Below are 21,058 nucleotides of genomic sequence, written 5' to 3'. Positions count from 1 at the left end.
CCCTCACTTAGTAGGGCGGCAGCAACGTCACCTTACCTCCACTGCAGTGTGACATGATCGCATCACACCTGTGCCACTGGCATGCATCTGGGCTAGATTGTAGAATGCCAAGATATGGCCTCCCTGAGAGGCTAAATTAAAATACTTCAAAGCCTGTTTATAATCTCTCTTCACTCCAATGCCATCTGCAAGGAAAACCACATGCGAAGTCAGTAACTGTCTGAAATAGGGCTTAGTCGAAGTTCCACCTATGAAAAGTCAAACTCTAAATACAAGTCAGACTTCTTCCTATAGAAAGGGGCAATCTATTAATGACCACTTACAATGAAAAACAAGATGCCTAAGTCACCGGATTTGTAGGCTGTATGTCTACATCACAGCGCCCTCTGGTGAGGACTAGGCTACTTCTGTGTTGGTGTAGCCATCGCCCATCGCAATGCTACTTACTGTAGTACATGGAGCCAAGCTGCAGCTGCCCGTCCACCCAGCCTTGCTCAGCAGCTTTCTGGAAGTACTTCAGAGCCAGATCGTAATTCTGTGGGAAAAAGAGACCAGAGCTGATGTCCTCAGACGTTAGGCGAGTTCATTCATTAAAAGGTATTACCAAAGTACAAAAATACTCTTAAAGAGGCATTATTAAAAAAAACGAATGAAGTCCTGATACAAACCACAGTATGTATAAATCTTGAAAATATTATTCAGAGTAAAATAAATCAAGTCTAGAAAGAAAACGAGTGTATGATCTAACATGAAACACTTAGAACAGACAGACATATGGAGACATATATTTAACGTGGTTAACAGATATGTAAAGAGGGGAAAGGGGAATGTTTGTTTAGCATGCAATGTGTTTGTTTGTGAGGATGAAAAATATGGCAATGGATGTTGGTGATGTAACTCCACGAGCGATGTAACTGGCTTCATTACGTTATATGAGATAAACATGTTGATCTGGCAAATGTATTATCTACTTTTTAAAATAAAAGACTACTTTATTTTTTATAACACAGAGCTGGCAATATACTTTTAGACACTGGCATTTAAGGCATATAGAATTTGATGAAATGACTTTTATATTAGCTTTCAGAAAGCATAAATAACACTTATTAAAACAGACCACGAACTAACAGTTATATCTTTTCTACTAACCAATGGATCTTTTTTAACATGAAATTTTCTAATATTAAATCATAAAGATGACCATTCCCCATCTAGCTCCTTTCTGGTGCAGCTTATCAAACACTGTATGATTATTAGATCTCCAATAGCCACAGTGTCCACAGGGAAAAGTTAAAGATTATCATAGATTTTTAGCATCCTAAAATAACTAAAAGGGCATGAAATGACCCAGCATTACTGTGCTAGGTAGTGTCTGTAGAGCTTACCCTCTTAAATATGAGGCTAGGACTAGTTAGCTCTGCATTTTAGGAACGCATCGCTCACTGACATCACACACAGATGAGGAGGGGCATCAATGAGAACCCAGGACAAGACCGAAGAAGGAGAAGGGATGGCCACGCAGAACCACCGAAGCCTAGTCACCAAACCTCCGGAAAGCAGGGGTTCAAGTAGGCAGAACCCCAAAATGTCAACTAGTGCTGACAGTTGGGAAGTTCCTGGTGACTTAGGCAGAATAATGATCCAAGAGTGAAGCCCGAGTGACTGCAAGCTGGAGAGTGGCTGGCAGGACAGAATGCATTCTTTGGAGGAACTTGGCTTTGTGGGGAAAGGCTTGAGAGAGAGCAACTTGTGACTGGCAAGTGCGAAAGGAGAGCGGGTCACATGAAGGGCGGAGGGTAGGATGGAACACCTTCCTCTCCAGCAGGGAAGAGTCTGGCCCACGTGGAGGCTGAGTGAAGAAGAGAGGAGCAAGGGAGATGTTGAGTCGTGGAGAGAGGGGCAAGAAGGGGAGAGAGGGTCAAAAGGAGGGGAGGAATAGGTTCTCCTCCTCAGGAGAAAGTGCCAGACTCGGGCCTCCTAAAAAGGCAGGTGGGGAGGAGATGTGAGGCAAGGCCGAGGAGGTGTGGGGCACGAAGGGAATTGAACTCAGGAGTCACAAGGATAAGATTCAGCTTTAGCTGTGATGAGGCAGCCTCCTCACCTGGGCCTAAGGAATCCCTCCCCTCCCCACTGCAGTCAGAGTGTTAGCTTCCACACTACTTACAACTTGCACGCCCCTTCCATAGAGGTAAGCCATGCCAAGCCCGCTCTGTCCAACCGGATTGCCCTGGGAATAAGATGAACGAGACAAGAGGAAAAGGAAATCATTCAAACACAGGCAAGAATAAGTGAGTAACTGAATTAAAAGAAAAATAACAGCAAAATAAATAATTTACACACATATCTTAAACCCAAACCCAACTCTGCTGCCGTTGAGTGGACCGTGCCTCCTGGTGACCTGCTCCTTGGGGTTTTCGAGGCTGCGCCCTATACAGAGGCCGACTGCCTCACCTTCCTCCTGGTGACCTGCTCCCTGGGGTTCCCAAGGCTGCACCCTATACAGAGGCCGACTGCCTCGCCTTCCTCCTGGTGACCTGCTCCCTGGGGTTCCCAAGGCTGCACCCTATACAGAGTCCGACTGCCTCGCCTTCCTCCTGGTGACCTGCTCCCTGGGGTTTCCAAGACTGCACCCTATACAGAGGCCGACTGCCTCGCCTTCCTCCTGGTGACCTGCTCCCTGGGGTTCCCAAGGCTGCACCCTATACAGAGGCCGACTGCCTCACCTTCCTCCTGGTGACCTGCTCCCTGGGGTTCCCAAGGCTGCACCCTATACAGAGTCCGACTGCCTCGCCTTCCTCCTGGTGACCTGCTCCCTGGGGTTTCCAAGACTGCACCCTATACAGAGGCCGACTGCCTCGCCTTCCTCCTGGTGACCTGCTCCCTGGGGTTCCCAAGGCTGCACCCTATACAGAGGCCGACTGCCTCACCTTCCTCCTGGTGACCTGCTCCCTGGGGTTTCCAAGACTGCACCCTATACAGAGGCCGACTGCCTCACCTTCCTCCTGGTGACCTGCTCCCTGGGGTTTCCAAAGACTGCACCCTATACAGAGGCCGACTGCCTCGCCTTCCTCCTGGTGACCTTCTCCCTGGGGTTTCCGAGGCTGCACCCTATACAGAGGCCGACTGCCTCACCTTCCCCCTGGTGACCTGCTCCCTGGGGTTTCTGAGGCTGCACCCTATACAGAGGCCGACTACCTCACCTTCCTCCTGGGCAGAGTTGTGCCACCAGGGCTGGAAGAGCATGATTAATACTCTGCAATTCGAAACAAATCATCCCGCTTCCCGTCTGACGAAAAAGAAGGTTTGTAATACATCTGGGGAGCTTTCTACAGTTTTCTGAAGAGTAAAGTAAATTTGAAATGAACTTTTGTTGTACCATGAATTCATAATGTAACTTTTAACTTTGTTCATCTTAAAAAGAGACCAGGGAGGGGAGGGATAAGGGAAAAAATGAGGAGCTGACACCAAGGGCTCAAGTAGAAAGAAAATGCTTTGAAAACGATGATGCAACAAATGTACAAATGTGCTTGACCCAATAGATGTATGGATTGTGATAGGAGTTGTACGAGCTCCCAATAAAATGATTAAAAAAAAAGACCTAAAATTAAACTGACGGTAGGCTGTGGGTGTGTTTTGGAGTGGCCAGCTCTTCCACAGTAAAAAAGCAGATTCCACAGGGCAGCGGCATCTACTGCAGGACACGGGAGACGACGGGAATGCTGCGAGCCAAGAGAACTGTAACTTGGAAAACTAAGAGAGACAAATCTAGAACTTGCCTAAATTCAGAGGACAGAACCAAGAGCAGCACGTCTGGGAATACAGTACTCCTCGGAACGAGGCCGGAACTACACTGGTAAAAGCTCAGTGCACACCTGGTGGCAGGTGGGTACAGTTGGCACACACGGTCTTTGAGGTAAACACCGGGGCAAAGAATGGCAGGTTATACACAAAGGTCTGTTAGAGTACCCCAATTTTTATTATTATTTTTAAAATATGGAACGCTTCAAGAATTTGCGAGTCATCCTTGCGCAGGGGCCATGCTAATCTTCTCTGCATCGTTCCAATTTTAGTCTATGTGCTGCCGAAGCGAGCACAGTACCCCAATTATTGAAGAGTTTAAGCCTGAAGTTGCAATACAAATAGGAGTAGATAATCTAAGTGCCAATTCCATGAATATAATCATTAACTCTTGGATTGAATCTCCTTCAATGACATTTAAACAGAGACTTAATGTTCAGGAGTCTAGTTCCTGGAAAAAAAACAAAAAAACAAACAAAACCAAAACCCAACTTTATTTGGAAGGCCTTTTCTAGTTAATTTATTTACATAACTCATGTTTAAGGGAGATTCGAAATGTCCAAGCCAGTTTCCATGATCTTTTGGTTCTATTTTTCCATGACCTGGTTAAGCCCCCTCGCAGACACAGGAGTGATGGCTGACCCTGGCTTCAGTACGCTGCTTACTAAGGAACACTTGTTACTGTTGTCTGGTGCTAGTGCGTCCACTTTCCATTCTCCGTGACCCCATCTGACAGGACAGAACTGCCTCATGGAGCTTTCAGAGCCCGTGTGGTGGCAGTGAGAGCCTCTACGACAGCAGATTCCTCGGGTCTTTCTCCTGCAGAGCTGCCTGGTGGCAGCTGAAAGAACCACCTCAAAGTAACGGTCTGCGGTGCGTGTTACAATAGGCCGAGCCGTGAAGTCTTACCATGTCAGCAGCTTTCTTAAAGTAGTGCAGCGCCGTCTCATTACTCTGAGGCACGATTTCACTGCCCTCTGAGTACATCTGGAAAAGAGAGCCCATTCACTAAGAGCCGCAACCCTCGCCCATTTCAGAATTCTCCCAGCCGTCTCATTCCGAGACCCGCCCCCTGGGTTCTCATGGCCGTGATCTTTCAGAAGCTGACAGCCAGGCCTTTCCTCCAAGTGGCCTCAGGGTGGGTTTGCATCACCAGCCTTTTAGTTAGCAGTCACGAGCTTGGGCATCTGTAGCCCCTAAGCATCCTCCACAAATACTTATTTTGACTTTTATGCAACACAGAAGCAAGCAGGCAGCTATGGCAGATTTAGCAAAAAAAGTAAAACAATGGCAGGACATGGGATAACTACCTCCTTATGCAATAAAATAGACAGAAGCAGGGGTACACCCAGCCGAAGTGGATTTAAATGGGAACCAACAGAATAATGGGCTATGCTAAAGTTAACTATGTTACCTTTAAGTTACTCAGGAAAATGACTTTGCCTAAGATAAAATATCTTTGGACTGCAAACTTCCCTTCTCCCTTCATTTCAGCATGTTGTGCATCCTGAACACAAGGTGGGTTTACAGTGTATGAGCGGTTCACGTAGGACGTACAGTACCTTTCCCAAGAAGGCCATAGCATGGGAATTGCCAGCATTCGCTGCCAGGTTGAAGTAGTCAAACGCTCTCTGTGAGTAAAGCATTTATGAAGAGAATTTCAAAATGGGACAATACAGAAGCTGTATTAGTTATCACCTCAGGGTACGATTGATCATTGAGTTGCACAGTTAGCAGATGCAAAGAAATCTGAGTTCCCAGAGAAGATGACATCAGGAGTTTACAGGCCCAGGTGAACATGAGACTGTTTAAAAGACATTTAAGACCGGCTCACTTCTTTCCTCTACCTCTCCACTGGTAGGCTAACCTGGCGGAAAATGCGAAACAAAGTATTGTAGTCTTCACAAGGCAGGGAACATATTTTTATATTATTCTAAAAACACCCATATTTTCCTTTTTGGGGTACTGTTTAAGAGGGAGTCATTAGTCTATTTAAGATTACAAAACTAAACACTTTGGCATCAGTATGAATTCATTAACATAAGTCTGAATTGCACTATCCATCTTTGGAAAGGACCTTGTTCCATTGGTTATTTTTCCCTTTTCTGACCTCTTCCTCCTCAAACAGAGCCTAGTAATCCCTTATTGAAAATAAATCCAAAGTCAAAATACCTAAGACTCCTTGTTCCTTGGGACCTGACTTCTCTTCACCAATGACTGCCTTCAGTTGGTTACCTCCTTTCCTTTGTAGTCAAGCTTCTCTAATGACATATCTACACACACTCTCTCCTCTAGTTCATTTACCACGTTCATTCTAAGTCCAGTCCCAAAATGGATTCCAGAACAACTGTCAACAAAAACACTTCAAGGTCAACAGTGACCTCCATGTTGCCAATACCTATTTTCTCTGATCTCACTTCACCTCTTTCTGCAGCATCCAACCCAGCTTGGCTCTTTCCTCAAAGACTTGTTTAGCTCGGCTTACACAATGCCAATCTCTCCTGCTATCCATTGTACCTCTCTAGCTGTACTGCTGACGTCTTATTAATACTCACCTTCCATTTGAATCGCTAGAGTTCCTCAGTGCTTGAGTTTGAACTCCATTCTCACTTTATTCTGTTAGCAATCTTATCTGCTCACATGGCTTCACTAGCCACGGAGATGGTGGCAATTCCTACATCCCTTTTTTCTGCTCCAAGCAAGATTAGTCAACTGCTTCCAAATATTCCCTGCTTGAACACATCACTAAAACAGGAATCTTCACTAAACCCAACTTGTTTTCCTCCAAGTGTCTCAATTTAAGTAACGGCGACACCATCTCTTGGTTGATCAAGAGACCTGGTCTCCTTCATTCTCATAAGCAATCCATCACTAAGTCCTGCTTTTATATTTTGAATCTATCTATTTTCCTCTGTTACCACAAATCCAGTCCAAGCTACATGATCTCTCATCTGAGCTTCACGCACACTTCTCTGACTCATCTCCTGCCTTTATTTCTTGAGGTCTTCTACTTCTTATACAACGAGCAACACCGCTCTTGTTAAATCTGAGCAGGCTGGTCCACTGTAGCCCTTCAAGTGTTGCTGCAAGTATGTGAGCATAGTCGGGCTTTACTCAACTCAGTACTGCTTCGTTTTGTTCCCATCTTCCTTAGCAATAGTCACAATTTCTTGTACAACTGCTGACACAATAATATGATACTTAATGCCCTTACTAAACTTAAAGCTCTGTATGAGCAAAGAGAAGTTATTTGGCCTATCACTAAATCTTGTATATTTTGCTAAAATTCATTTCTTAGAGTTAATAGTAATAATTTAAATTAGAATTCTTTACTGGCATAATAGAAAAACAGGGTTTTACTACACCGACAAGCATTCATCAAACATTTCCCACTCGCTAGGCACTGCCAGGTCTGGAGGACAGCGCCAATAAGGCAGGAGTGTGCATGTTGCTGTCAAGGCCCTCTCGTTCCAGCAGGGAGACACAGACTCAACACAACTGATATCGTCACTAATTTACCATGGCAACAAGAGCCACACTGAACACACCTGAGAAATTATAACTGTGATGCATGCCCTCTTCCTGGAGAAGGGCTGGGGGTTGGGGGAGATTCTCAGGGGAAGTATATCCAAAGCAAGTGTATATCTGGAGGCTGAGTGGGAATCATCTAGGTAAAAAAAGTGGGCTGAGTAATACTCTCGACAGAGAGACCGACGTCACAGCAGTCTGCAGCCAGGACGGCACTCGATCCGTTAAGAGCCCCGAGAGCAGCTCTGGGAGGAGAGGGCTGCTGAGGCAAATGGAGACTAGGACAAAGCCTTGGAGGTCACACAGACAGCTTTGTCTTCAGTCGTAGGAAGCGACACAATCAAAGGCTTCTTTTACAAGCACAGGTTGTTGCGTAGGAAAGGGAGGCAGTGGCAGGACACCTAAGGGGTAGGTGCACCTCAGGGCAGCACTCTTGAGGAAATAAGGCAGACCAAAGTTGGTGACTGGACACACGCCTGACAGCTGTTATGACACACTCCTAGTTTCTCACAAACAAAGTCTTCCGTAGTTCTGGCATGCATTTCCTAGTAGGAGTTTTAAGACATATTTCTATCACATACAAAAATCCAGACTTGGGTTTGTGTCTGTTTTGTTCTGGTAGGATTGAGAACCAGGTCTTAGCATTAATGAAATCTTTCCCACCACCTTCCGGTACATTTACATTTTCATTCTCACACTTACATACAGATTCGTCAGATCAGGAAAGCTTATGTGATGGAATCTAAATGACGCAAGCTTCAAAATCCTATCAGATTTTGATAAGCCAAGTTCAACACTAGCATTATTTAGCAAGAAAGGAAGGCATCTGGAGTGCCATTTCTCGCTGAGACTTGAAGGGACGTTACCTGGTGGTTTTGTTCGACTCCACGCCCTCCATGCAGGTGCAGCTGTCCCAGTCCAACCTGGAAGGCAACGAAAATTAGGTGCGATTGAGTGGTAGCAACTGGGGTGCAGTTAAGAGTGACCAGACAGAAACTAGGAGATTGTAAAAAAGGTTCCTATTAATTCTACGAATGACTCAACAAGGCAAATATTTAGTCTTACCTACTTAAGATACTGCTCTACTTTAACCTACAACTTTTAAAAACGCCTGATTTTAATTCTAAATTATTTTGGCATCAACCTAAAATAAACCATTTCCTGACAACCCCAAATTGAACTTTTCACCAATGGACCTTCTGTAAGGGAAACACTGCAAGGGTTTGGGCAGAGGGAAACGATCCCAGAAAGCCTGGAGATGTAGTAACATAGTGCAATGGAAAGGAAAATGTGTGAGACTATCTAAATTTGGGTATTTAGTAGAAAGCAATGTCTTGTGTAGTAAAAAAAAAGTATACAGAATGATACACACCGCTCATAGACCCCTCAGTTGACTGGGAAATGGTGTAGGTGTTCATTCCTATCAGATTTTGCTAAGCCAAACGTGGGTGTGGTGCTAGGTAGGACAGTCACTTCTTGCTGCCCTGACTCATAGCAACCCCATGTACCTGCTTGGTCCTGTACTCGTCCCATGATCACTGTGAATGGGACAGGTGTGAATCACAGGGCTTCCATAGGCTAACCTCTGGAAGTAGAAGGTCAGGCTTTCTTCCAAGTCTCCCTTCGACTGGAAGCTCTACTGAGACCTGGTCAGTGTTACAGCAACATGCAATCCGCAGGTGATGGCTGCACTGCGCTACACTGGAGAGCGATCAAATGCAGGCTCCCCGCCTGCAACAAGAGAGCTCTAGCACTGAACTGCCAGAACTCCAGGACAACCACGGAAAGAGCAGTGAACACATGTCTACCTGCCAAACTCTCACAGGAAAAGGATGCATTCACAAAAACACCCCAACCACAACCAAAGGAGGACAGGAAAGGAATGACAGGGGAGCATGGAAATGCAGGACAGGGGAGCATGGAAACGCAGGACAGGGGAGCATGGAAACGCAGGACAGGGGAGCATGGAAACGCAGGACAGGGGAGCATGGAAACGCAGGACAGGGGAGCATGGAAACGCAGGACAGGGGAGCATGGAAACGCAGGACAGGGGAGCATGGAAACGCAGGACAGGGGAGCATGGAAACGCAGGACAGGGGAGCATGGAAACGCAGGACAGGGGAGCATGGAAACGCAGGACAGGGGAGCATGGAAACGCAGGACAGGGGAGCATGGAAAAGCAGGACAGGGGAGCATGGAAACGCAGGACAGGGGAGCATGGAAACGCAGGACAGGCAGAAGCAGAACGAGAGAAAATGCATATATACCACTAACTACTTCACTTTAAAAAGTGCTACAACGAATCAAAAATAAACAAATCATATGATTTTTACAAGAAAAACACTTTTAAGTATAAGGTAGTTGAAAGAAAAAATGTATTCCATATCAATATTAACTAAGTAGTGTAATAAGACCGTTATGAAAGTGTAATTTAAAGCAAAATACATTTTTAGAGATAAAGAGTGCTTGATGATATAAAATCCACTAGACAGGTAACAGTTCTAAGTCTGTATACACTCAAGAACATAGCCTTATATATAGAAATCAAATGGATGGGAGCAAATGGAGAAAGAAGGAAAAGCAAATACACAATGAAAGTAGGGGAAATTCTGTTCCCAGTACCAGAGAGGAAAAGCAGACAAAGGCAAATTACTAAGGATACAACAATATGAACAAATTTGATTCCGCTGACACTTACCTAGCGCTCACAGGAGTGGGCCATAAAGCAAGGCCAAGAGATTTCAAAGGACTGAAGTTGCACCCATCATGGGTAGACCACAGTAGACTAAGTTAGAAACTAATGATGAAAGTGATGGGAGACCCCCTGATGTAATGAAGCAGCTCACTTTTCAATAGGCACAGGTCAAAAGAAATTACAGAAAACTTAAGAGTTAAACATAATGGAAATATGACCGTGGGAAAACTTACTTTACTCTACCTCAAAACATTTTAGTGATGATCATGATAATTTGTTGAGCTGCATACTCAAAATTCATACATTTTTCTGTATGTTTAATAGGAAATGGCATTTTATGATTTTTTTAAAACAACTTTTTCGTGGAATATACTAAGATCAACTTATTTATAAGCTGTTTTTTTTCCAACTAATTTTTAAAAATAGTTTTCCACATAACTTTTAGTAGTTGTATACTCAATCACTGCCAGAGAGTTAATGCCGACTCACAACGACCCTAAAGGACAGGGTAGAACAGTCCCTGTGAGTTTCTGGGACTGTAACTGTTTACTGGAGTGGGTAGCCCCATCTTTCTCTGGAGGAGCAGCTGGTGGGTTTGAACTGCTGACCTTCTGGATCGCAGCCTAATTTGGAACCGCTATGCCACCAGAGCTCTCACATTAAGTAGTAGATAGTATTCCATTAGATTTGGAGTGTGCTATTGGAGTTAAACAATTCCTTGCTGATATGCATTTCTTTCTCTCTTTAATTTCTCTTGTGTAAAATAAACTATTTATTAAGACAAGATAACGTTATAATTTCTACGAGCTAAGACTTAGTTTTTTATGGTATTTAAAAAACAAACAAACTCCTTTCTGTTAGATATTCTCCTATTGTTCATCTCTCTATATTTCTACATCAGAAAGAATTAAAAGCCTAATAGAAAAATAATGACAGTTGTTGAAGTCCTCCTTCTATTTTGGTATGAAAAATAATCCATGAAGAATGAGTTGCTGGAGCTAGGGGATCAGGACCACAGTCTCAGTGGACACCAGGGTCAGTTGGCAAAACAGAGTTCACAAAAGGAGTGCTCTCCATCCTACTTTGGTGAGTAGTGAGTGGGGTCTAGAAAGCTCACGAGCAGCCCTCTAATGTACCCCTATTGTTCTCTCCCCGACCAGAGGAATGAAGAGTGATGCAAAGCAAAACACATACCGAAACCATTAGTCCCACGGACTTACGGACCACAGGGAGAAGAGCAGCCGTCTTCACAACCCTGAGTCCTGGAGAACTAGACAGTGCCCAGCCCTCTCAACCATTTACTCCAAAAAGACTCGCATCAGAGGTCTTGGATCGATGGGAGAAGAATGTGAAACAGAACTCAACACCATGCAAGAGACCTGGCTTACTGGTCACAGATAGGTGGAACCTGCAAGGCTATGGCCCTAATTACTCTCCAGAAACTGAAGTCATTCCTGTGCTAAATTAATCACCCATTTAAGATCATAGGGCAGCATTAACTGAAGGATGAAGTTCAGAGGGCAAGGAAAAACGGAAGAATGGAAACAGGAAACAGAGAAGTGGGATGGACCATTAAAGGCACTGCAACGGATGTGTTGACATAAAATGTGTTTGATGTGTTGAATGTAAGACTGATGTTTTCACATTGACAATAAACCCCCCTCCCCCAATAAACTAACCCATTAAGTAACAAATTATACATGACTTCTTAGATGCACATCCTATAGTTTACATTAAACAAGACTATTTCTGTTACTGACCTTGATGAAATTATGGTTTGAAACAAGCAAAGAAAATATTAAATAGCACTGAAAAGCATCTGAAATTCCAACCATTCCACAGACAGTTCCGGCTCTGTCCTTGGGGTATGGAGATGGTTAATGCTGCTCCTTTCATGGGTGACTGTCAACTGTGCTGTCCATTAGATTCACCCTGTGAGCTTTCATGACTCGGCAGAGCTGGGCCCAATCCCACACAATCCAAAGGGAATCTTGAGAGTGTGGTATCTCTATTTTTGTTTTAAAGAGCTCCTCAGGTAATCCCAACCGAGATGTCGGGAATACCTGCTCTGAATAATAAAAATGTTCTCTTCTGACAGAAGCACTTGCCTTCAGGAATTGAAAGATGCAAGGCAGCAAGTCATTCTCTCAGACACTGAAATACATACCTGTGCTTGCACATCACCCTTTTCAGCTAGGAACTGGTAGTATTGAATCAAATCTTCTTCTAGCATCCCGCTGTTCATTCCTGGATTTTCCACCTCATCTGGCAGTCGTATTCTCTGCACTACCGACCCCCCTGTCAGTGAGATATCACTGGCAACTGAAATTTGGGGGCAGAGAAACAAGACAGAAGAAAGTTAGAAAGGTCACCTCAGTTGGAAGAGTCTAATCCCAGAAGCACTAACAGAGTCTAGGTTCAAGGAGACAATTCTAGAATAGTCTAGGGCCATCTTCTCTGTGTAACCTCACTTGAGGGGAACAAATAACAGAATTGTAGGTGAACGGATACATTAGATGCTATAAGACACAACAACAAATAATAATATGTAACAATAAAGGTTCCTGGGGGGTTTGAGTGGGGGAGGGAAGGGATAAAGGGGAGCTGATATCAAAGAGTTCAAGAATGAAGAAAATGTTTTGAAAATGATGGTGGCAGCAATTGCACAATTAGGCTTGATCTAATTGAATTACGGGTTGTGATAATATCTGTAAGAGCTCCCAATAAAATGATTAATGAAAAAAGCCACCTTCCAATAAATCAGACTTAACTCCACAAAATACTTAAAGTAGAAGTCTAAGTGAAATTCAGATCAAATTTAATCACCTAGGGTAAAGATGCCACACTGTATAGGAGCCATGTAGGCCGTTTCAAATCGCTGAATAAGCATCGCTGTGGCTTGGGCAATTCTGCATTTTTCTGTTATAAAAGGTAAGAAAGAAACAGTAGGTACCGTGGTTGGCAACAAGGCGATAATGCGTCAGTGCAGATTCACAGCTCTGGAGGACTCCAATGCCAGCCCAGTACCGGTAACCCTGCAAGATAGCATCGGGTGGACAATGAAAGCGAACCACATTGCTATGTCATTTTGCTGCTCTTTGATCCAAGTGCACTAGCACTGCTTTTATCTAGAGTTGAAAAAAGTTTCTTTGGAAATTTATTTTGCAACTTCAACAACCAGACCATAGCCAATAAGTAGTAGGGAATAAGTAATAAAATTCCTAGAGCAATCAAACCAGAGTCATGAACTTTACAAATGAGCTATGCACATTTTGCCGTAAGAGAAGATTACATAAGCTCTCACTTAAACCTGTTTTTCATCTTATTATGGATGCAACTTTAACAAATCTACCTGTAGATTTCAATTGTTAGATTCATTGACACGAAGTTGAAGGGTAGTCAACGGAGTATTTAGTTTGAGGAAACTAAAATAAGCAAATATCTAAAATGAAGGCTAGAAAAGCCGGGACATCTGCAGAGCACAGATCCTTGTGTTACTCTGTCACTCAGTGCCTTTATTCGTCTCTCACATAAGCCTGACTTACCAAAACCATGTGGGCGATGAGGTTGCCACCAAGGGCTCCAAAAGTATAATATACCAGGGCCTGTGAAGGAAGAAAAGATGCTGAACCGAAAACAGGCATCTATTTACCCCATTTAAATCACAGCATACAATAAAAATGTGACAGTATTACCTTTGCCTGACTTGAATTAACACCAAGTCCAGAGGCATAGAGGAAGCCAAGGGCCTGAAACAAAATAACAAGAGTAAAAGTTTTTCCTTTGGTGAAAGTCTTAGAAAGATATAGCTTGATGCATCACAGAAAGATTAAAAAAATTCATGTTTAAAATATGAACTGTGTTAAGTCTGCCCAAACCTTGGAATTAGATAGCCTCAGAAACATATTCATAGCTTGACAGTTACATAATGAAATATAAACAAGTTGAAAAATTTATCATAACAATTATAAATAAAATTTCATAAAATGCTAGCCAGATTCTTTAAAAAGCTGCACACTTATGAGCAGCTATGATGAAGACAAAATATGTAAGTGTTATAGTAATAATTTAGCCACATAGAGTGGGGCTACAAACTGAAAAGGACAAGAGATTCCCAAGATGAACTACCCCAGGAAGAAAGAGGGATGGAAAGCAGTCAAAATGAGGAAGAGGCTGGGGGAGGGATGTTGTTTAATGCTAGAGAATATAATGTTATAAAACACAGCCACACACCACCAAAAAAAGGCCCCAAAACAAAACCGATGCACCTGTCTTCATGACATAAAAGTATAAGTTATAAAGGTAGGTGTTGCAGAGACTGCTAGTGCTTGTAAAATACGCGGGGCATCACTCCTCGTTCCCCCACCTTCTCAAGAATTCTCTGTTCCTCTCTTCTCTTTTCATGATGGTTTGAAGTCCTATGTTCCAGGCAGTAGGCTTACATGGAGGGTCAGTGAGTTCAACACAGAAACAATTAAGAATGGTGCAGAACTTTGTAATGTATTATTCTGTTGTTCACAGAGTTGCTATAAGTCAGAACCAACTTGATGGCTGAAATCCCCACTTAGAAGACAAGGATCCAGGCAGGACAGTTGCATTGACTGAGCATGAGCAAGAAACAGTACTTGGTTCTGCTAAGCCACTATGATTTGGGGGCTTTGTCTATCGCCTCAGCTAGCATTCTATTGTTAGGAGGAAGCACGCTTAGAATGCCTGTAAAAAACAATAATATGAGGGAATATCTAAAGTATTGCCGTTTGGATTCCGAAAGAAATGTGTTTAAACATGTCTGTGCCATCAGTGGATGGTGGCAGACAAGTTCTCTTACAAACAGACTCATCTTCGTCTGGCTAGGGTGCCTTAAAAGCCAAACAGAGGCTTCCGAGGGGATCTGCTGAGCCAGTTCAATTCCAGGCAGCAAAGTCGGCTCAGAAGGCTATACCAACTGTTTCTTGGGTTCCAAACCAGTGATCTGGAAGGGTTTCTTGAAGGTCACAGGACAACCACAGGGGCTTATTATGATTCAATATTAAGGAAATGAAAATGTAATGGAAAGAAAAGCACCTAGGAAGTCTTGCCCAGAGTTTTTTCTTTCCACCACCACAACGCACCTGCTCATTATTCAAGGTGAGCAAGGTAGGTCCTAGGAGACACTCACCTGGAAGCTTTACCCCGTCCACCCAACAATGCTGATCTTGCCTCTTCAGGCTTCTCTTTGTTCACAAAACTCTAAGAAGATTTGATAGGAGACAAATTTGAGGCCCCCAAGGATGCTCAAACTGCTTTTTGACAAGGTGCAACCTGAAGAGCACAGAATTCTTCAGGGAAGGCATTCCGTGATGCTCACCTTCCCAACATGATCACGGAAGACAAAATGAGTGCATAAACAAATGTACAAGTGTGCTTAATGCAACGGAATGATGGATTGTCATAAGATTTGTAAGAGCCCCCAGCAAAATCATTTGAAAAAAAAAAGAATTCTTCAGGGAAGAGTTAAAGCTGGAAACATTGTATTCAGAGGTGAAGACTCTGTCACCACTGCTTCCCATTCTGATATTTTTGTTTAAGATGACCTTTGGTTTACCTTGCCTGAATTTAGAGACCAGGTCAAGAACCTGCACACTGACTGAAGCACTGACAAGCTGTGGGATGGCATCCAGACCCTAACACATGAAGGAAGCCAAGGGTCATTGAGGGCAGGTGAGCGAAAACATCAAAGCAGATGTCAGAGGAGACTCTGAAACTCGTTCTTGAATGCGGACTAAAGCAAATAGAAGAAATGAAGTAAAGGAGCCAAACAGAAAATTTCAGAAAAAAAGTCAAAAACGAAGAATATGCTCAGTATATCTCAAAGCTGAAAGAAATGAAGGAAAAATTCAAGCCTACACTTGTGATACAGACGATTTCTATGGAAGGAATAATCTAGGGTCACTGTACCACAAAGAATTGGTTGATGTTTAATCATATCAAGAGGTAGCATGTAATTACAAATATATGGTATTACAGGTTGTAGTCCAAGCTGCACTGAAGGTGCACAGGCACAAGAATCAATAAAATACTAACTGAAATGTTTCAACAAACTGATATAGCTTGGAAGAAATTTGGAAGACAGCTCTTTAGCCGACTGACTGGAAGAGATTCATATTTGTATCTATTCCAATTGAATGTAGGAATTATAGAAAAATACAATTAATGTCACATGCAAATAAAAATCTACTGAATATAATTAAAAAATAGTTGCAACAGTACATTGACAGAAAGCTGCCAGAAATTCACGTCAGATTCAGAAGATGCGCAATGAGAGATGTAGCTGCTGATACCAGATGGAGCTTGGCTTAAGGCACAGAATACCAGAAAGATATTGACTTGTGTTTTTGAATACACAAAGACATGTGACTGTGTGGATCGTAATAAACTATGAGTAGCACTGAGGAGAGGAGCAATTCCAGAATGCTTCATTGTGGTCATCCAGAATCTTTACACAGACCCTGAAACTGCAGATTCAGCAGAACAAGAGAGCGCTGCAGGGTTTAATACCAGAAAAGGTGTGGTCAGGCTTGTATCCTTTCACTATCCTTAATTATCTATAGGCTAAGCAAATAATCTGATAAGCTGGACTATAAGGAGGGAAAAAAAGGGCATCAGGATAGAAGGAAAGCTCATTTACAACCTTACTGACTGAAATCAAGGAGGACTTAAGGTGATGAAATAAAAGCACAACTCAATTAAAAAAAAAACCCTGAAAACTGAACCAATAGGTAACATCATGATAAATGGGGAAAAGACCGAAGTTGCTAAGGATTTCATTTTGCTTGTATGCACAATCAATGCTCATGGAAAGAGCAGTCAAGAAATCAAATGACACACCGCATTGGACAAATCTGCTGTACATGATCTCTCTAAAGTATCAAAGAGCAAGGATGCTACATTGAGGACTAAGGTGTGCCTGATCCAAGCAATGTGGTGGTGGTGAGGAATATTGAAAGCATCATGGAAGACCACAAGAACCAACCAATCTGCCAAGGGGGCAGTGAAGCCAGGGTGTCTCTTTAGAAGTGAGGACGGTGAGACGTCAGCTAAGTATTTTGGAAATACTATAAGGAGAGATCAGTCTCTGAAAAAGGACATTATGCTTAGTAGAGTGTCATGAAAAAGAGGACGATCATTCTAGAAACGGAATGACACAGTGGCTAGAACAAGGTGCTCCAACAGGGAGACAACCGTGAGGACCTGGGCAGATGCTACACAGAGCGACACTCTGAGCGGAACCAGCTAGATGACATCTCACAATGATAACTCTGTAGCAATACTTTTTGACTTACCGGTAACTTCACATGAGCGCACGATTTTATAAATTTGCTAGCAAAGAGGAGAAACATGTTTCAAAAACAATTGGGAGCAGTTAAGAAATAATCAGGTTATAGACCAAACCCCAGAATAGAGAGTCACAGACTGGTTAATCATTCTTACAGGAAAAATGGTCAAGATTACTATTATTTAGGTAGTCTGTTAGGCAGTTTGTCTCTAACTATGATTAAAATTTTCATCTTTAAGCAAATCCCATAGTTTGAATAAAGTGGAATTACTAAAGGTCTTCTAAATAAATGTGATATCTTCTGAAATCCAGCTGTTACCCTTAACATCACGAAGGATAAATCAATATGTTGTGATGATGTTATACAATGTGAACTACAGAACGTGTTATAATGCAACCTAACAGAATTATTTTACATGAATTCACCAGCCTTGGGCTGTGACATCCAGTTTACAGGAAATATAAGTGACAGAAAAACAAACTAAATGACACCGTGACCAAGACAACAGAGAACTGAAGTAGGACATTTTGAGAAAACCTGGCATCTCTCTAACAAGTTAGTATAATAAAAAATTGGGGAAAGGATGATGTTATTTTTGGGTGGTGACTAAGGCACAAATAATCAAATATAATGTGTAGTTCTGGATCATTAGAATGTTAACTGGACATAAGAGCTGTTTAAGAAAAATTTTGGTTCAACTGGGCAACTATGAATACAGTGTATTATGTAACCTAATAACTGAAGTGAAAAGTGAAAACCGCTGAATGAAGAGTAATCTAGGAGAGTATAGAGTGAAGTCTTACAGATACAAATTCCTATCTACAGACTCGCGGAGGATGGTCCGGAAGGGTACGGACGGACGCACGTGCTGGAATGAATGGCTGCGCGGTGGAAATGTGGTGGCTACTTGGCGCTAGTGTCTAGTTCTACTTCTCTATTAGCACACATACGGGTTCTGTGACAAAACACGACTTCTCCAAACGACCCCACAGTAGTAAGGGCTAGAACAACTGAATTTTGCCAAAAATGCAAGGATAAGTATTTTCAGATAAAAGCTAGTTATCTTCATTCCATTATCTACAGATCTAAACCTATTTAAGTTCTGTACATGCCACTATAAAATGCTCTCACTGACTGCAAATGTCCTTTGACTAAGTTGAAAGACTGTCCAAGAAGACTGGCTAAAGAGGCTACCACAAGGCTGACATTTAAAGATATCCCGGCACCCAGTATTCCCGGGAAAAGAAGTCAGGACATAGAAAGTAAGCAGCTGGGAGCACAAACGAGCTGAGTGTGGAGAGCGTCTCCCTGGAAAAGGCACTTACAGTCTGTCCCTTGGGAGAGCCGTCCTCAGTCAGCCTCTCGAACATCTGTTTAGCTGCTGGGATATTCTGGGTCAGGTAATCGCCAAACAAAAGTGCATAGGATACTCGCTCCAGGGCCTTGGTGTGGTTCATGCTTGCTGCCTTATGAAGATACCGAAATGCTCTTCAAATGTATTACAGAAGACAAAAAAAAATTAATGTTTTGGGACTGCCATTAAAAAAATTTTTTTCAAGATCTACTAACTTTTGGCCTAAGTTATTTCCCTCTGGTATAGAATCCCTCTGACAATTTAAGTCTACTAAGTCACATTATACATACAGAAAACACCAGTGCTACTTTGTTTTTAATGGGAGTTACTAGTCCTCTCTGTTATCATGATATCTGGGATAATTTATGAGTATTTCATAATTCTAAAGCTTCTACTAGAGATTAACTATAATTTCAACGGGAGAACTGCACGTAGCCCACTATGCTACCAGGCTTCCTTTATAGTAAAATGACAATGTCTAGTCGCGCGGTGGGGCGAGCATTGGCTGCAAGGTAGGTGGTTTGAAAGGTGAGGCAGCATGCTTACATAACAATTACAGTTTTGGAAACCCTATGGAGCAGTGTTATGCTGTCCTAGAGTGGTGCCCGGTGTCATGGTTATTACTGTTGGGCTATGACCACCAGCAGTTCCCTGGGAAAAAGACAGGGCCTTCTACTCCCATAAAGAGCTACAGTCATGGAAGGAAGCTCACAGGGGCAGTTCTAGCCTGTCCGACAGGGTCACCATGAGTTGGCATAGACTCAGTGGCAATGAGTGTTATAGTGTTGCTATGAGTTAGGAATCAAGTAGAAGGCAGTGGGTATGGTTTGGTTTTTAGTTTACTAAACAATCCAATATGATAATTGCTGTTAATTTCCACCACCACCCAAATCTTTCTATGAATGACATAACAAATCAGTTGAAATCACCTGAACATAAAGTCTTAGAGACCACAGTGACTTGCTTTACCTATTTTCCAAATGCCAATTCCTAAATCCCAGTCTTTGCCTGGATGAAGATCACAAAGCACATTTAAACAATTCCTTTGGTTGGTCTTATTTTGAATTCTGAATAGCATATACATTCTTGCTTCTTGGAAACTAGTACAACTTCAGTCAATTTCCATTTTGCTGACTGTTCATTTCTGAGATTGGCATTTATAAACATTTTGTACCAGACAAGCCAAAACTGGATACTTTCTTGTAAAGTCATTAAATTTGGGAGTGTCTTTAGTAGTAATTAAATTTGGGGGGTGTTTAGTCGTACACTTTGAAAGAGTAACGTGCTCAGCAATGGTACTCAGGCACAGCCTATCTTGGATGAAGACGGGCTTGGCAATTCTACCTACTCTCGTTTCTGGTTTTTCTTATTGCTTCCATTGAGGATTTTCATGCCAGTCTGGTACATCACTTCTGCTTCCCGCATCTGCCGTCTTTTAGCAGCTGCTTCTTCGGCTAAAAAGAAAATGTCCACACATACATTTAAAGACACATTGGTTATGAGTTGGCTGTTACCTAAGACTTTAAAAGAAAAAAAAATCCCAAGCTAAATGAAATCTCTTTCTTTTATAGGAAGTCGGAGTGAACTGCTTTTTGAGGGGTACTTTTGCTCCTCACAATTCTCAAATCATGCATGTCATTTAACTGACGGCATAGCAAGGTGAGCTGAAGCAGAAGGCCATTGGAGGCCTGCCTCACACTGCATTTGTCATGGTCATATAGAATTTCTTTATAAGGACATCGTTTCTATGATTACTTATATAATAGAAATAGCAAAAATGGGCTTTTAAAATGAAATATAGATACTGATTTAATGTTAAATTTCATTAATTTTTTCTATTCACTGAAACAGCACTAAAAAATCACAAACTATCGATATTAAAAGAATATTTTGTTGTAATGAAATCGAACCAAAATCTAGACCTCTTCAAGGTGAATACTTCACTTCTTGACTAATAGAAGTAGTAGTAAATGCTTATGATATCAAAACACCAAAGTTGATGTTGGATACTCGATTGCCCTTCACATTGATTGAACCACATACAAAGATGGGCTATGTTTGAAATTATTTGGGGGGAATGTCAAACTATTCTATCAGAGCATTATTTTCAAAATGCTATTTTTAATCAGAAGGGGCATGTTTAAGATCTCCTGTTGCTACTTTTTAGGTAGCATGTTCTTAAAAACACAGCCTGCCTGTAGAGGCCAGTCCCTTTATACTGACATTAACATTTAAGTTGACTAAATGTACTAAACTTGTTAAATGTTACTTTACCATAGCCTATTTTACTCAAAGTATTTTTTAACTTTTTAACAATTTTTAGAGAGATGAACATACATTTGGTGTGAGATGAACACAAGAGACACC

At 42.3% G+C, this 21,058-nt stretch overlaps 1 protein-coding gene and 1 non-coding gene across 3 annotated transcripts in view; both read right to left on the bottom strand.

Moving 5' to 3' along the window:
- SEL1L (SEL1L adaptor subunit of SYVN1 ubiquitin ligase) overlaps positions 1 to 21,058 on the bottom strand; it is a 72,651-nt gene that overhangs the window by 19,675 nt on the left and 31,918 nt on the right. For both annotated transcript variants that reach the window (XM_075531410.1, XM_075531411.1), the window contains 12 exons: positions 20,040 to 20,145; positions 18,663 to 18,825; positions 13,717 to 13,770; positions 13,567 to 13,626; positions 12,975 to 13,056; positions 12,189 to 12,343; positions 8,193 to 8,249; positions 5,361 to 5,429; positions 4,708 to 4,785; positions 2,165 to 2,227; positions 448 to 535; positions 37 to 185 (listed from right to left, as the gene is read on the bottom strand). In XM_075531410.1, coding sequence (XP_075387525.1) covers positions 37 to 185; positions 448 to 535; positions 2,165 to 2,227; positions 4,708 to 4,785; positions 5,361 to 5,429; positions 8,193 to 8,249; positions 12,189 to 12,343; positions 12,975 to 13,056; positions 13,567 to 13,626; positions 13,717 to 13,770; positions 18,663 to 18,825; positions 20,040 to 20,145 — 1,124 coding nt within the window. The remainder of the gene's footprint in view (positions 1 to 36; positions 186 to 447; positions 536 to 2,164; positions 2,228 to 4,707; positions 4,786 to 5,360; positions 5,430 to 8,192; positions 8,250 to 12,188; positions 12,344 to 12,974; positions 13,057 to 13,566; positions 13,627 to 13,716; positions 13,771 to 18,662; positions 18,826 to 20,039; positions 20,146 to 21,058) is intronic.
- LOC142426997 (U6 spliceosomal RNA) lies at positions 3,988 to 4,094 on the bottom strand. Its single transcript, XR_012779844.1, has one exon. It is a non-coding gene; the product is annotated as a U6 spliceosomal RNA (small nuclear RNA).

This window comes from Tenrec ecaudatus, chromosome 14 (assembly GCF_050624435.1).
Source record: "Tenrec ecaudatus isolate mTenEca1 chromosome 14, mTenEca1.hap1, whole genome shotgun sequence".
Lineage (NCBI taxonomy): Eukaryota > Metazoa > Chordata > Mammalia > Afrosoricida > Tenrecidae > Tenrec > Tenrec ecaudatus.
The sequence above is the reverse complement of the archived record's forward strand: the minus strand, read 5'-3'. Positions and strand labels throughout refer to the sequence as shown.